At 45.3% G+C, this 14,742-nt stretch overlaps 1 protein-coding gene across 3 annotated transcripts in view; it reads left to right on the top strand.

Moving 5' to 3' along the window:
- GRIP2 (glutamate receptor interacting protein 2) overlaps positions 1-14,742 on the top strand; it is a 285,022-nt gene that overhangs the window by 129,353 nt on the left and 140,927 nt on the right. For 2 of the 3 annotated variants that reach the window (XM_037385784.1, XM_037385783.1), the window contains exon 1: positions 7,556-7,730. The exons of the other annotated variant lie outside the window; for it this stretch is intronic. In XM_037385784.1, coding sequence (XP_037241681.1) covers positions 7,580-7,730 — 151 coding nt within the window. In that variant the 5' untranslated portion in view covers positions 7,556-7,579. Of the gene's footprint in view, positions 1-7,555; positions 7,731-14,742 lie in introns of those variants that run through there. 3 annotated transcript variants of the gene reach the window in all.

Below are 14,742 nucleotides of genomic sequence, written 5' to 3'. Positions count from 1 at the left end.
CCGGCAGGTACTCAGCAATCCCCAGGAAAGCAGAGCTGCATCATGTGTAATGGCTACTTGGGAAGACAAGCCCCATAATGCCAAATGTCCCCCCTCTTTCTCTTTCTTCCTTCCGTTTATATACTTAGCATGACATTCTATGGTATGGAATATCCCTTTGGCTAGTTCAGGTCAGCTGTCCTGGCTGTGTCCCCTCCCAATTTCCCGTGCCCCTCCAGCCCTCTTACTGGCATGGCCTGAGAAACTGTAGTCCTTGACTTAGTATGAATATTACTCAGCAACAACCAAAACCATCAGTGTCCTATCAACCCTGTTATCACACTAAATCCAAAACACAGCACTGCACCAGCTACTAAGAATAACTCTATTCCAGTTGAAACCAGGACAGCCTTTCCTACTGGTAAGCTATGGAATTCCCTGCCAATAAAAGGATAGGTGTTTTGGGGGGCCAGTTTGCAGCTCTGTCTCTCCATGATCTGGCCAGGGAGAGGTCCTTACAGCCTGAGCCATCTGCTGTTTGCAGGCGTCTGCCTCTGACCTCTGTTTCTTGCTTGCAGCAAGAGCTATTTCAACTTGTAATGCTTGGGAGTAGGCTTTGAGAAGGTGATTATTCACAGTCATGCCTGACACTACTGGAGAATAGGGTAGGGTTTGTTTCTCTCCAACTTTCTGATCTGCAAAATAATAACAACATTTGTCAGTGTAAATCCCATGCAAGGCAGCAAGCTCCAAGCCCGTGTGTGAGGTGCAGCGATAGTCTGTTTGCCTATAGAACAGATACAGTTTAGGAGGTGGGAGAGCAAACTGTGCCCACCTCATCCCACTGCAATACATCACTTTGCCAGTATGTCTTTGGGCTGCTGCAGAGGAAATCTCTTCCCAGTTTTTACGAGCCGCTGTGTCTGCTGCCTCCGTTGGCGCTACCCACCGCACAACACGCTGTTTGTGAGGGGCCGTATTTCACCAGGGTTTGGGCCGAGTCCCACATCTCAGAATCGAACTCCGGAGTGGTTAATACCTCTTCTGCATGACGCCCTCAGGCTGTATTCACACTGGCACAGGGCAGCTTCTAGTTTCATTCCACTGATGGTTCTCCAGCCATCCTGTCTTAAAATCTGCAGGTGTAACTTGACTGCTGTATCTTACAGCATGATCTCTCTTAGTTCTGTTTTTATTTCTTCACCTACAAGCCTCAGGGATTCAAGTGAAAGCAGAATTTTGGACCCATGCGTTTGTATACCTTTTGCCTCTGTGAAGGGATAGAGAGCATCCTCTGCCAAGAAGCCATCATTGCAGAATCAGTCCCTTCAGATACGTCTGTACCACTTGTGATACTTTATACTACTTAAGAACTCCATGTTTCTCTGAACTTGCTTCCTTCCGCGGCTGTCTGCCAGCCTGCATTTGGCATATGATCAGAGTTGTCATCTTCCCAGATTTCTTTACCAAACCAGAACAACATTTCAAAGAATCTATAGCATGGGAGTGCTGAGAAATGGTATCTGAAAGCATGGAGTTGTGGAGCTGAAATTAAACCACTGGTATGTTGACATGCCATGTTCAAACTTTCACAAAACAAGACCTAGGGTTTTGCTTTAACAATTTTATATTGGTGTCTCCATTTCCCCTTCCAGTGGAAACACGTCTACCTACATGTTCCTGGGCTTGGCTGCAGCATACACTTGGGTCTCTGCTAGTCCCAGGGACACCTAGGGGATGTGTCAGTCACCAAATGTCATTTTACTCTGCTTTTCCAGGGCTGTGGCTCTCTGAGACTTGACAAAGGCTATTAGTGGTGCTGTTGTGATCACACGGCAACCTTCAGAGGCCAGAAAGGCAGTGCAGGTGCTGGAAGATTTTGTGAACTACTATCAAACAAGTGAAAGAAATGAACGTAATTGCAAGAAAGGACCTGGGAAAGAAAATGTGCAAGTCAGATAAGTTCATATTTTACCCTGGCATGTTTAATCATTTCCCATGATAAATGGCCACTCTCTATTCCCTGCTCTCAGCATTGTTATTGTTACAGTGAAAATACTATGGCCATTGTCAGGCACTGAAATTTATGTATGTGGCTGGTATGGGTTTTGTCTCTACAGTAATTACAGCCCTTTATTCATCCATAGATACCTTTAAATAGATAAGTGTTTTCCTGCTCCAGAAAAATAAACATACAAAAAGCTAAATCTGCACCTGATGCTTTTAAAATTGGGAAGATTTTTAAAGCTATCTGAACCTTTTTTCCTTTTTTTTTTTTTTTTTTTTGGTAATCTTGATTCTGAGACCACAGTCCCTTGAAATAAGCATAAGCTTAGCGTGAGTGGTTGTAAGGAACTGTGTGAATCCGTAATTGCTCTGCCAGGCCTGTGCTCTTCCATTGCTTAAGATTTTAAAATCCCCAACTTTCATTTCTGTAGCTGTAGTCAAGCTGTTAAGATGCTGCGCACAGGTGGCAAACCTCCAACATTATCCACTTTCTCTCTTGCCTTGATTTATTGTCATGTGTTTTATTTTGTAATAAAGCTAAAAGACCCAACTAATTTGCTTGCAATGCAGCAGTTGCAAGGCACCAAGTGGTTGTCTTCTCAAAAGCTTCTCATGATCTTTGAAAGAGCTAGAAAATATCTAAGGGAAGGGAGTTAAATGGCAGGGTGTCAGCAGAAACTTGCAGAGGGGGGCAGTGCCATAGATTGGTGTTAAAGCAGTTGAAGACTTCATTAAATGATGCCTAACAGCAGTGCTGCATGGTGTGATTAATAACTGCAGCAAGTGAGGTGGTGTTTTGTGCTGTCTCTAGCCTCACTAAGCCTAGCAGAAACTCAAGACTTGTGCAACAAACAAAATATATTGTGGTAAAGAACGACAGCTCAGGCAAGGGCTTACCAGTGAAATAGTGCTGGGAGCAGGATGTATCCCCTTGTTTTGGAGGCATTTGCTCAGTGCTGAAGAAGGACATGGTGTCTCTATGATGCCCCTGTATGCCACAGCGGACCCATGTGTTGCATATGGTTACAGAGATCCATACTGCAACGGTCAGTGATGTGTGGGTTGACCTGTTGGCTTTGGGAACAAACTTCCAAGCACTACCTCTGGAGAGTGATGCCTTCAATATTGCCTAGGGCTGCCTGCCAAAAAACAGGCCAGAAGTTTAGGTATGCTTAAATCTCTCTGCTGTGACTTGGGTGGGCCAGCACCCAAAATTTTTGGGGTTTGTTTCTGTATCTCTTACTTGTTAGGGTCTTCATACCGACAACCTACTTCCCCTTTGTGTTTTTGTGGCAGGTGCACCACATCTATGTTTTATAAAAATTAAGGACAATAGCATTAGCTGCTTTCCTGTTTGAAATCACCTGGGATGCTCCGATGCTGAGAAATACCTAATAATACTGTTGGTTAGGGAGCAGCATCTTCCATGGAGCATAGGTTGTCCCTGCTGTCAGGGTTTGGATTAAAACAGGAGCTTGAAGGAAAGGAGGATTGCCCGGGCCAAAGTAGATCAGGAGGCTGTCCTCAGTCTCATTTTTCTGTTGAGCAAGAGGCAGCGGCTGCATGCTGCTAACTCAGGTAAATGACCCTTGTGCTAATGCTGTTTCTTATCATTTAACACAAAAATGAAACTGCTAAATTGAGACCAATTTGAAACATCCGTGGTTTGCTTTGGAAAACACATAATAGCTGCTGTACTTTAACTCTAGGACTCTGTTTGGGAAAGGAGGGAGAAGTAAATAGTTTGTGTTAACTTAGCAATATTAAACTCTTACTGTTGAACTTCCCTAAATTCTACCCAAGTCTTGGCTCTAATCAAACAGCTTCAGATAATTTGTGAGAAGTGGAAGGTGAAGCTAAGTGGGAATAGCACATGAAAAGAGTGTGTGATTACCTGAATGGAAACCAAAGTGTTTCCAGTACTCACAGTAGTTAGTGAGTTGCTTTGAAGGATTTTTCACTTCTTAAATCTTTAGTGCTTTGAGGCAGCAATTTCGACCTTCAGATGAATAGAGAGTAACTTGCTGCCCTGACTGCAGAATAAATTTTGAAAGTAGTGTGAGTGCAATCTACAGGATTAACAACCGGGCTGGCCATAAAGCAGAATTTTCCCAAAACAGGTTTTTAAGAGATCTCATGATTACTTAATCATAAAAAAAGTAGCCTACAAGGCCTGGGGGGTTCATGGTGGCTGGTCATCTTTTATAGTGTCCAGCCAGACCCTGTTTTAAAGAATGTGGACACCAACCTCTCTGCTGCAGACAGCAGTTGCTCTGCAGGTGTTTGCACACTAAGGCAGACAGTGACATTGCATCAAAGATTATTTTTCCTTATTCATGTGTGTGATGGGCCATACAATGCTGTGGCAGGTGGGAAAATGCAGAATGGGCCAAGTGCAAGTAGCATCAGCAGTCACAGGGGGGACGTGCAAGTTGTATCTTTGGTCCCCAGCAGCTCATCTCAGTGAAATGCTTTATGTTGCTCCACACTGTCCTGCTTTCCTGCTGCTCACTGTATTGTTGCAGCTCTCTAAAATATTAATTAGGTGGGAAGGGGATCACTCTCAGATGACCCTCTATAACACTTCTTGCTGGATTGAGAATCTGGGCTGCAGTACAGCCCCAAATCTGTGGTGTTTTTTTTTTTTATAGAAGTAGTGGTGATTCAGTATGGACGACAACTTGAATTGGTTATGTCAGCTCTAACTAACTAATGATGCTGAAGACCAATAAAGTGACTCTTAGATTGGTTTGGCATTATTAGTCTCATTATTAATTATGTAGACATGACAGCAGCATTTAGTGCTAGTATTAACCATCAAAATAAAATGGAATTGTACTCATAAATCTCGCTAATGAGGAATATGTGAAGGATTACAGCCATTCTCAAAAGAGAGGAAATGGAGTGAGGTGGGGGAAAGTTTGGGCAAGGACACACCAGTATGTTGAGATTGTGCCAAGAAGGAGCCTGAGCAAAGGGGGAGCAGGGCTAGGGCTGAAGTCTGCCCCTGCCCTGGGTGGATAAGGTTGGGTTCTCCTGTGTGCTAGCAGGAATTATGTGTTCCATCACCCTTAAGCCCTGCTGCCTGTGTAGAGCTTCCCCTTTCCCTTTGGCACTCCACTGCCAGCTTGATATCTTCTCTGGGAACAGCTGCAAATTGTTTCTCTGTTGTGTGAGGCTGGGACAAGCATCCTGCCCCTCTCCGAGAGCACCTGTGAAATCCTTAATGCCTGTGAAGGGCATGGGGCTCGCAAATAGCAGAGATCAATGCAAGCTGGGATGAGCACTTCTCAGGGGCGGGCTCTGATGTGGATGCTGTCCAGGGACAGGAGGAAAGGGAAGCAAGCACATCTGTCCTGCCTTGGAGAGGAGGCAGGGAGATCCTTGCTCAGCAGAAGAGCTGCCTGTGCTCCTCTGTAGCCGAGCCAGCCCTGACCATGGTAAACTGTTGAGATGAGACAGTGCAAATTACCTCCTGCCTCAGAGAAAGGTGGAAGAAGAAGAATTATGCCTCAGAGGGAACATGTGAACAGCACAGTTTCCTGGGGTTGTGCAGTTTGCACAGCATTGCTTGTCTGGGGCCGTGTCTCATTAAAATCTGGGCCTTAATGAGCTGAGAAGACTGCATCCTCTAAAGCTTGCTGTTGGGGTCTGATCTGAGGCAGTGCTGGTGTGGGCGAGAGTTCAGGCCTGAAAGGGTCAACCAAGGCTGGCGTTGGCTGTTGCTGGTGGGCCATGGACTGCCCTGTGCTGGCTGCCCATGGGGGTGATGGGCGTGGGTTGCATCTTGCTCAGTGGTGGGAGTTATGGGTCTATTTATAATGCCTCAAATGGAGTGTATGACAATTTAATTTGTACGTCCATTAATACTATCTGCTGCAGGGTTTGTTCTTAATTATTTTGCTCTGAATGGAGTTTTAGGTGCATTAACGGGCTCTTGGTTCTGCTGCCACATACTGTCCACCCCACGTATGGCTGCTTGGAGAAGGCCCTTTATGTTCCACTAATTCCACTGTCCTGGTTGGAGAGGGTTTCTCCCAAAGTGACAGACATTGCCCAAAACTCAGCTTTTCTCCTTGAAATGGCCAGGAGGCATTCACAACGGACATTTCCTTGGCATCAGTGTGGGAGATAAAATGCTGTTGGCTCTCTCTGCAGGGCCCAGGGGCAAAGGGTTCTCGTGCGACCTGTAACCCCAGGGTCAGGAGCTACTTCAGCTCCCAAAGTTTTCCAAGGGAAGCTCATCCTGCAAGTAGGAACCAGACACCCAAGTACCTTTGTAGGTTGGTCTGGAGTTGACCTGACTATTAGTGAACTGATAATCTGCCTCTGCCATTGGTTCCCATGGGTGTCAGTGGGTTAATAAACATCTACCTTGAGTCATGTCTCATGGTCTGGTTTACAGCTGAGAAGCCAGCAGTAAAGGTGTGGGTCTGTCATCTGCCTGACTCCCAGGCAGCCTTTCCCAAGCACACAGGGTTGTTCTCCACTTAAATTCCTGACTCTGAAAACTGTCATTTACCAAACAAAATGGTTCTTTCAAGAAGAGCACTGCTCTTAGCTCCCTCCTGTTGCCTCAGTTTGCAATGCCAGGATGGCAGTAGCAGAAGGGACTCTGAGTTCTCTATGGTTGGAGATTGCCATGAATAGGAGATCATGTTAGAGCTTCCTGCATGGGGTTCTTGTGTCCTTCTCAGTGGCTTGGTTAGTGTCGGAGAGCAGCTATGGCCCTAGGTGGACACTGCAGGCTGTGCGTTGTTCTCCATTAAAGTCTGGTTAAAAATACCAGAGGATCACTTAAAAACATTTAGAGGTTCTAAATTATTTGAGCAGTTTAGAGAGTCAATCTTTGGAAATAGGTAGAAGAAGCTATTTGTGGGGAATGTATTCAGTGGTTCTGCTAAAAATGTCTTGACTAGCCACTTCACCTTGCAGTGCCTCAGTGTCTGCAGGAAAGTGGGGAAATTACTTGCCTCTTTCTAAAGGTGTTGGTGCTAAAGTGATTGCTGAAAGGCGCTGGGTAAGTGTGAGCAATTATGCCAAGTCCAGGAGAGTCAAAGTTCTTTCCTACAGACTGCACAGTTATTTAGTCTTTCTCATAGATGCATTTGCATTAGCTATTCCTAATCTTTGAAATGAAGCCAGAATTCTTTAAGAGTCACTGCTTTTTCTAAGCTGATGCTGGTTCTTTTGCCTGAGGAGCGTTTGAAATCTGCCAGAATGCATGTATTGTTGAAAACAGAAATTGAAAACCCTGTACGGGATCTGCTGCCCCTGTGAGTTATGAGCTTTCCCAAGTCATCAGGGAGACGAAATGGCTGCTTTCGTTGTCTGCAAGAGCTGTGGATGGACAGAGGCAAAAGAAATCCTTCTCTCTCCTTCCCCCCACCTCCCTCCCGCTGCCACCCAAAACTCTTTCTTTGGGTGGAAAGAAGCTTTTGACACAGAGGCGTGCATGCATGCACACACAAGCGCTTTTGTGCCTCCCAGTGACCTGCCTGTTTCTGGCTGTCCCTCCTTCCTGGGGAGCTGGAGCTGCTGAGATACAGGGGTTGGGGAGATCCCGTCCCCCTCTCTACGGCTGTGAGACCAAATGAATAAAGTGAATAAGGTTTTGAAGATCCTTAAGAAGTCATCGAGGAGGAGGAAGAGATGGAGAGACGAGCTGAGGGTGGAGGAGGAAGGGGAGAGCCATGAACTCTGTGACCCAGGTGGTTTGTGCCGTCTACACCTCTGTAACAGTGGTAAGGAAACAGGAATGCTCCTGCTCGCCTGGAGATAACGTGCCTGTTTGATATCCATTGCTTACGTGACAGGAGAGCTTCCTACAGCCACCCACCGCTGTCATGCTTTTCAAGGGCTGAAAAATATTGGTGGGAGAAGGAGTAAGGACAGGGAACTGGGACTCCTGCATCTCCTTTGTAAACCTTCCCTTGCTTGTGAGGATGGCATTTGCACAATTGCGGAGTGGGGACAGCAGGGAGTCATCTTTGCAGTGGGATGGTGTCCTTAAAAGTGCAGGGAGAACATGTAGCTCATTGAGATTTTTGTTGATGTGTTACTGTATTTTGAGATATTTAAGCCTTGATGTTTATTACGTATATTTGTGCAACAGAAAAGGAACGGGAAATGGACAGATTTAGGTTGCTGTTTTTCTGAGGGATGTCTTTGTCTGCAAAAGTGTGCTGTGGCCAGAGTTGGTCTGGACCCAGGTCTGTTATATATCCACGCTTATCTTTCAAGTAAACTGTGCCGCGGCTGCAATATCATCGAAAATTATCTGGTTTGGTCTATGTATTAAAAAAAAGCCAAATGAGAGAAGCCCAGAACATGAAAAAAGGGCATTTACAGCATTCACTGACATGTCCCCAGCATGCCTGAACTCTCAGCCGGTGGCTGTGACCCAGCAGAGGAAAATGTGAAGGGCTGTGCACTTGGCCATCAGGCTCAGCTTCCTTCATTCTGCATTGCCAGCATCCAAAGGATATGAAATGCTAATGAAACTACACTTAGGATGAAGCTTACACTCATGCCTAATGTAGGTCACTGTTCTTTTCACTGTTACATTTGGTAGTTTGTTTGCAATAGTATTGTTACAGCTTTCGAACGTTTTAAGGACTCTCACTCTTTTTCTTTCTCACCCACCTAATTCTGTTGAGCCACTTTTCTGACCCTGTCCTGGAGTGTCTGATGGGCCTGTTCTTGCAAGACCCTGGGTGGCTGAAGAGCTGATTTACAGCCTGGGGCACAGAGATGTTATTGAACTTGCCCAGGGCTGCAGAGATCGGGGCCGGACAGGCCTGAGCCAGTGCCTCAGTAAGCAGCACTGGTGACTGCGCTGCTCTCTGCTGCAGCTCCTATGTGAAAAATGCTTTCAGCTAAAAATCTGCATTGCAAAGGTGGGTCAGGTCAAATGGGTGAGTGGTAGAAAGGCAGCAAATACTGAGGTGAAGGTGGCACACGCAGTTCAGACTGTCCCTTTTGTGCTTTCATGTGTAATGCCTTCTTTAATGACACCATAGCAATCAGATCATACCCTAGCATGTCTTGCCACCTTTTTCTGTGACCTGGGTCAGGCCTAAAGCCAGCCAGCTTAGGGGGCGTTTAACCGGGCTGCCCATGGCCCCAGGGGGATCCAGCCACCAGAGGATTCTTGAGCAGCTTCTTTCTCGGGTCTCTCTGAGGTTTCCCTGCTTCGTTCAGTTATAACTATGGTGAGAACTGGCTATCCTTCCGCCCTGGAACATCTTTGCTTGTAGGATTTGGTTTCATTAAATTTACTCGTCCATTCATTAATTCTGCTTTCAGTTGCCCAGACTTTCTCCTGTCTTACCTCCTCAGGGTAGTTCAAGAGCCTGAGGTATGTTCTTTGCCACCATTTTTCCAGTGAAATGTACTCAAACATTTTTGTTTAATCTTGTCATTATATTTCTTACCTCATCTTTAGTTAGAAATTGATCTACAGGTAAAAAAGGAAATAAAAACCTGAAGTTATTTAGGTATCAGAAAACAAGGAGGAAGTAGAAAATGTTAGCTAGCCCTAAATTGACAGTTGTTATTATTGTTAACCTTGTGTGTATTTTACTTTATCTTTTTAACAGACAGTTGTTACCTAAGAAGGTTCACTCCCAGCCCTTGAGCCTCCCCACTGCCTGGGAGTGTGGTCCCATCAGGGTTGAGTTTGACATTCAATCCACATCCTTCTAACCATCTGCTCAGCTTTTGGGTGCTGACCTGAGAGATTGAACGCTTTGGTTATTTTTTATTTATTTGGTTATTCTTTTTGTCAAAAGAATGACACATCTTTTGAACCTGTAGTTAATGCCAGCCTGTGTGGGCAATACTTCTGTGGCCTGGGTCCATCTCAGCTGGATGTACAGCATGGACCTCTCCCTCTGAGCTATGTGTCCAGGCTGCTTAGGAGGGAAAGGAGAGGAACGGGTTCTTCCCAACCTGAAATAGACATCTCACACCCCTGGGATGAATTCTCCAGACAGTCTGTTCCTTTCTGTTGACCGTAAGGGAAGTATAAGTGACTGACTAAGATGAAGATGTCTCTCATGGGTTGATTTCTGTGTGGCTTGTAGGGTTTTGGGGGCATCAATGTGTGACTATCTAAGAAAGTTTTGACTTTACTGTCTGGATATGCTTTAGGTGAAGAGCCCTCCTTTCACAGTCTCTGCTACTTTGTAACAGTTTGTTAGCCTGAGGCTTTGTAAAAAGCTGAACCAGTGGATTTTTTCCCCTAAATGCAGGATAGGTAGTGGGTTAATTCCCCTTCTGCCATCTAGACAACAGTGATGGAGATGGATTGCCAGGAAAAAAAAGCATCTGTTAAGGTAAATGGGGAGAAAAACAGTGCATTCCTGCAGTTGGGTTCTCTGCTGGCAGTTATTCCAGCCGGTTATATCTCTACAATAAAATGTAAATGAATGCAATCATTTATTTTGCAGCCTGGAGGCCTAGTGGTATGAAAAGATAAGAGAGCATTTTCCATTGTTTATATGGTGGAGGTGGCTCTTCTGTGTCTGCTACTCTCTCTCTGATACCTTGGCAGCATCTAAATGTTGCCTTTATTATTAAAAACACATATATGGGAGTCTAATATCTTAAACAGATTAGCATGGTGTTTACAGAAGCGTCAGCCAGCCCCCACTCCCCGCAGGCTCTTGGCGTTTGTGTCCCTTCTTCAGGAGCGGTGCACAGAAAGCAGAAATGTCGTTGGCTGGCCAAGGGCTGGTAAAAAAGCAGTTTGTGCAAAGACACAGGGCAAGGAGCAACGGGCCTGTGACGTGTGTGGTTGTGGCTGGTCAGAGGGACGAGCAGAGGGGCTGGGGGATGCGGGCGAGCTGCTGCTCTGGAGGCTGGAGAAGGGGAACAAAGGGAGGTGGAGAACAATAGGGCACAGCAGTGGCATTGTGCTAATCTCTGATTGTATTTAGGCATGTTTAATTGGCCTGTCAGTTTTTCACATCTCATGCATTTTTATAAGGATTCCTCTTTGCCTCTCATTTTATCTTCTTGTAGCTCCTTGGATTTCCCTACGGACAGTCTCTCTGAATTTCTTTTGTTTCATTCCCATCCCCCTCCCCGTTTCAGAGCAGTGCTGAGTTGCCTGGCTTTGTGGTGTGTAAGTAAAGGCAGATTCAGCAAAAGGCTGTTTAGGAAAATACCACATTATCCTCAAGAGGGGGAGAAATTTGGTATGGGAGGGGGGATTTCAGCGACCTAGGCGTGTGCTATCTGTCATAGCTCTCTTTGCACTGGACTAGGGCTCTGAATTTAAACCCACATTCCAATCATGTGTTATGCTATGGGGAATTAAAATTTATACTGGAGTTTTTTTGATTTTTTTTCCTCTGGTCCCTCTGAAAGCTAAGATATATTTATTCTTCTGATTTTCCACCCATTATCAGCTACCTTAGAAATACAGAGCTACTCAATTTCTAGGTTAAATAAATACATTCAGAGGGATGTTGCTCAGCCTTTCAGATCATGTGATAAACTCCTACCCTTCCATTGCTAAGTGATGCCAGACCTACTTGCTTCATCCTCCCACAAGAAATCCCCCAGGCACAAAATTATGAAACCAAGCCATCCTTGTAAAGCCACTGGCTGAGCTCTCCAGAATTGTTCCTGCATTTCTTGTGGCTTTGAAGTTCACAAGTGATGGGGCTTGGAGTGATGTGAGGACCCACAGAGATGCAGCCCTGGCAGGTGAAGGAGATCAGGAGCTGCAGTGATCATTGACAGTCTCCTCCTAGAGCCAGTGTTGTCCCACCTGATCCCTGGGGTGAAGACAAACATCTTCAGATAGGTGCTTGGCCCAGAGAGGGACCATACCAACAAAAGAGTCCAAAACTACATGGCCAGGCTGTCGAAGGGTTTGGGTGCTTTAGGTACCTTTGGGCCTGATGAAGCTTGGTAGCCTTTCAGAAATGTCTCAGCATCAGGATTTGGGGACAGGTGCTCTGGACATCATGGGGCAAAGCTTATGAGGAGCCAGTGGGGTATCCCAGCCTCTGGGCAGCAAAGGAGATGCAAAGAGCTGCAGGTGGTGGTGGTAGAAACCAGGAGTAGGTATCTCAGCCTTGCTTGCTTTGGAAGAGGCATCTGTACCTCATGCCAGAAAAAAAGCAGCTGCCATAAGTTCCTCTGTGTCCCATCAGTGGGCTTGTTTTCACATGGCTTTTATGCATTTTGTGATGACTGTTTGGTTTGTGACAATTTATTGTCCTGCAGGGTTGTCACCTCTCTTTATATCCTATGGGTCTCGCTGTACAGCAGTAAATCATTGCAAAGCTGATAGTTTAGTTTCCAGCCATAAATTCAGATGCTGGAAAAAGAAATTTATGTATTACTATGCCTCTCTTTGAACATGGCTGTTCATAGAGCTCCATGTACCCCAGGTGTGAAGACATTGTTTGGTAAAAGTGGTGATAACTAAAATAGCATCTTGAGGAACCTCTAAATAAATGTTTGCATTTTTTATATGGGAATACAGGACGTGAAGTGATTTGGACAGGGCGATACATTAGGGAGGGGGAAGGGATAGGAAAGGAAAAAAGGTCCTTCACAGAGCATCTGTATGAGGTGGGGTGTATGTGTACTGCAGTGTCTTGTGTGGTCTGGGGCCAGTGCTGGAGTCCTGCAAGCAGCAGTCAGGAAGCTGGGGCTTAACATGCTGCAGGTCCTGGGACAGCTCTGAGACCTGCCACCAAGGGTTCTGCTAGTGGGACCAGTATTGTCACTGATGGAAAAGGGAAAACCCAAGGGCAGAGATCAGTGTGTGGCTGGGAAGAAGTCAGGGTTAATAGCACTGAGGTTGTAGATAAAGGCAAAGGATCCTGAGAAGGGCAATAGGCTGGAGACTTGAATAATCCTCTCTCTGCCTGTGCCCTGCGGTAGTGAGCACACTGTAAACGAAGCAGTGATTAGCAGTTATGCTCGTATCACAAGATAGAAAGTTGTCTATTGAGCTAGAAAGAGTTGCCCTTTTTCAACCTTTGGAAGTGATTTCCCTTGTGGTGACCAGCAGGAGAAACCTGTATTTTCAAAGTGGAGCCTGGTGCCCTTTCAAAGCCCTGACACCTCCCATCTCCCTCTGCTGAAGGGATGGTGGGGCTGTGTTATTTGTAGCTCCTCCTGGGCACCCCGCTTGCAGGTCATGCAGTGGCTGCGGAAGGGGGATTGGTAGCGTATACCGGAGGCTTAGAGGTGGTTAAAAGCTCATGAAGGGTTATGGGATCTCTAACTTCCAGGAACGACAGAGAAAGCTTTTCATCAAGCAGAATCATTCTATTGTAACCCAACATAAAATTCACTGTGAAAATATTCAATTTCAACATTTTCAGCAATTAAACCCTTCATCCAGACTGTTTGGTGCTAGAAATTAATTAACTGATAATATCCTCTTTAGAATAAGGACAAATGTTTTCCTGTCTTTGCTGAAGGCTAATATTTGCAAAAAGAAAAGTAGATGAGTTCCTTAGATCTCCGTAATGTTGCCCCAATAAATATACTTCCTTAGTGTTAAGCTTTCCATCAATTTCTGCCTGCCTCTTTCTCACATTTCAGGTAATGCTAAGCACTAGAGAGTGGCTAAATCAAAGCTGCAGGTTTCAGCTTTTAGAGGACTGGTCAGATTCAATCCAGTCCTTCCATCTTGGGGTTACTTGTAATAAATGCCAAGGAAACGGCTAAGAGTGAAAATGTGTCATGGGACAGGCAGTCTTTTTCTTCAAGAGCAAGGAACTGAATGTTTATATGGTTAGAGATGGCATCCGTACCTCACCTGCTTAGCAAGTAGTTGCAAAAGCTGGGTAGTTAGTCCTTTTTGCACCTGGATCTTGAATTAGTCTGTGGCTGAGACAAGCACAGGTGAGCCTAGAGGCCAGCTGCTTGATTTCCTAGGGAAGCAGATGTACTGAATTAACTTCTCAAAATACTCTTTCGTGCTTGCTCTGGTGGCTTGTTTATAGTTGAATAATAAAAACAAGTAAGCAGAGCCAGGCTCCTCTGATCCATCCGAAGCCCCACCAGTATGGTGCATTGACACTGACTTTGGAGCAAAGTGTTTTCCTGCTCATTCATCTGATGATGGGTCAATCCATTAATAAGGAAATGCAAATAGAGAGTGGGAGTTTCAGGCTCCCTGGCTATAAAATGCAGCTTTGATATTGTTTTTAGATGTCAACATAAAATATAAGGTATAGACTGAATGGTAGCCTTTGTGAAGGGCCGAGTTTGGCATTGCTAATTAGAGAAATGAATGTGGCAATTCCTTGGCGAGGGAAATGTAGGGTAATGGGGTAGGAAAGTACTTCAGAAATAGGGATGATAATAAATAAAGTCTGAAAAGAGTAGACATGGGAGCTGGAGTTCTCAGTCGCGCTTGGACAACAAAAGTAACTATCTCCCTTAGTGGGAAGCATGAAATTGACGGTAAGTGCTGTTCAAAATACCACCTGTCAGTGAGGTTTCATCCATTTTTAATTGTGCTATCATAATGATAATTACTATGATTTAGACATTTCCCAAACAAGTTTCTAGTTAATTATGGGTGCGGTCAATTCTTGGAAGAGTGGGCCACCGCTGTGGTGGTGCAGCTCTGGGTCTGATAACCGTAGGGGCTGGCAAATCTGCACCCACTGTCAAACAGGGTAAGAAAATCAAGCCTTGTGTGAAAGGAAAACGCTTAAAGTAGGAAAAATTAATGATGAGTTTCCAGATGGATGTATGCATTTAATTAGGGCT

This window comes from Falco rusticolus, chromosome 4 (genome assembly GCF_015220075.1).
Source record: "Falco rusticolus isolate bFalRus1 chromosome 4, bFalRus1.pri, whole genome shotgun sequence".
In the NCBI taxonomy this organism is placed as follows: Eukaryota; Metazoa; Chordata; class Aves; order Falconiformes; family Falconidae; genus Falco; species Falco rusticolus.
This window is presented reverse-complemented; position numbering and strand designations above follow the sequence as displayed.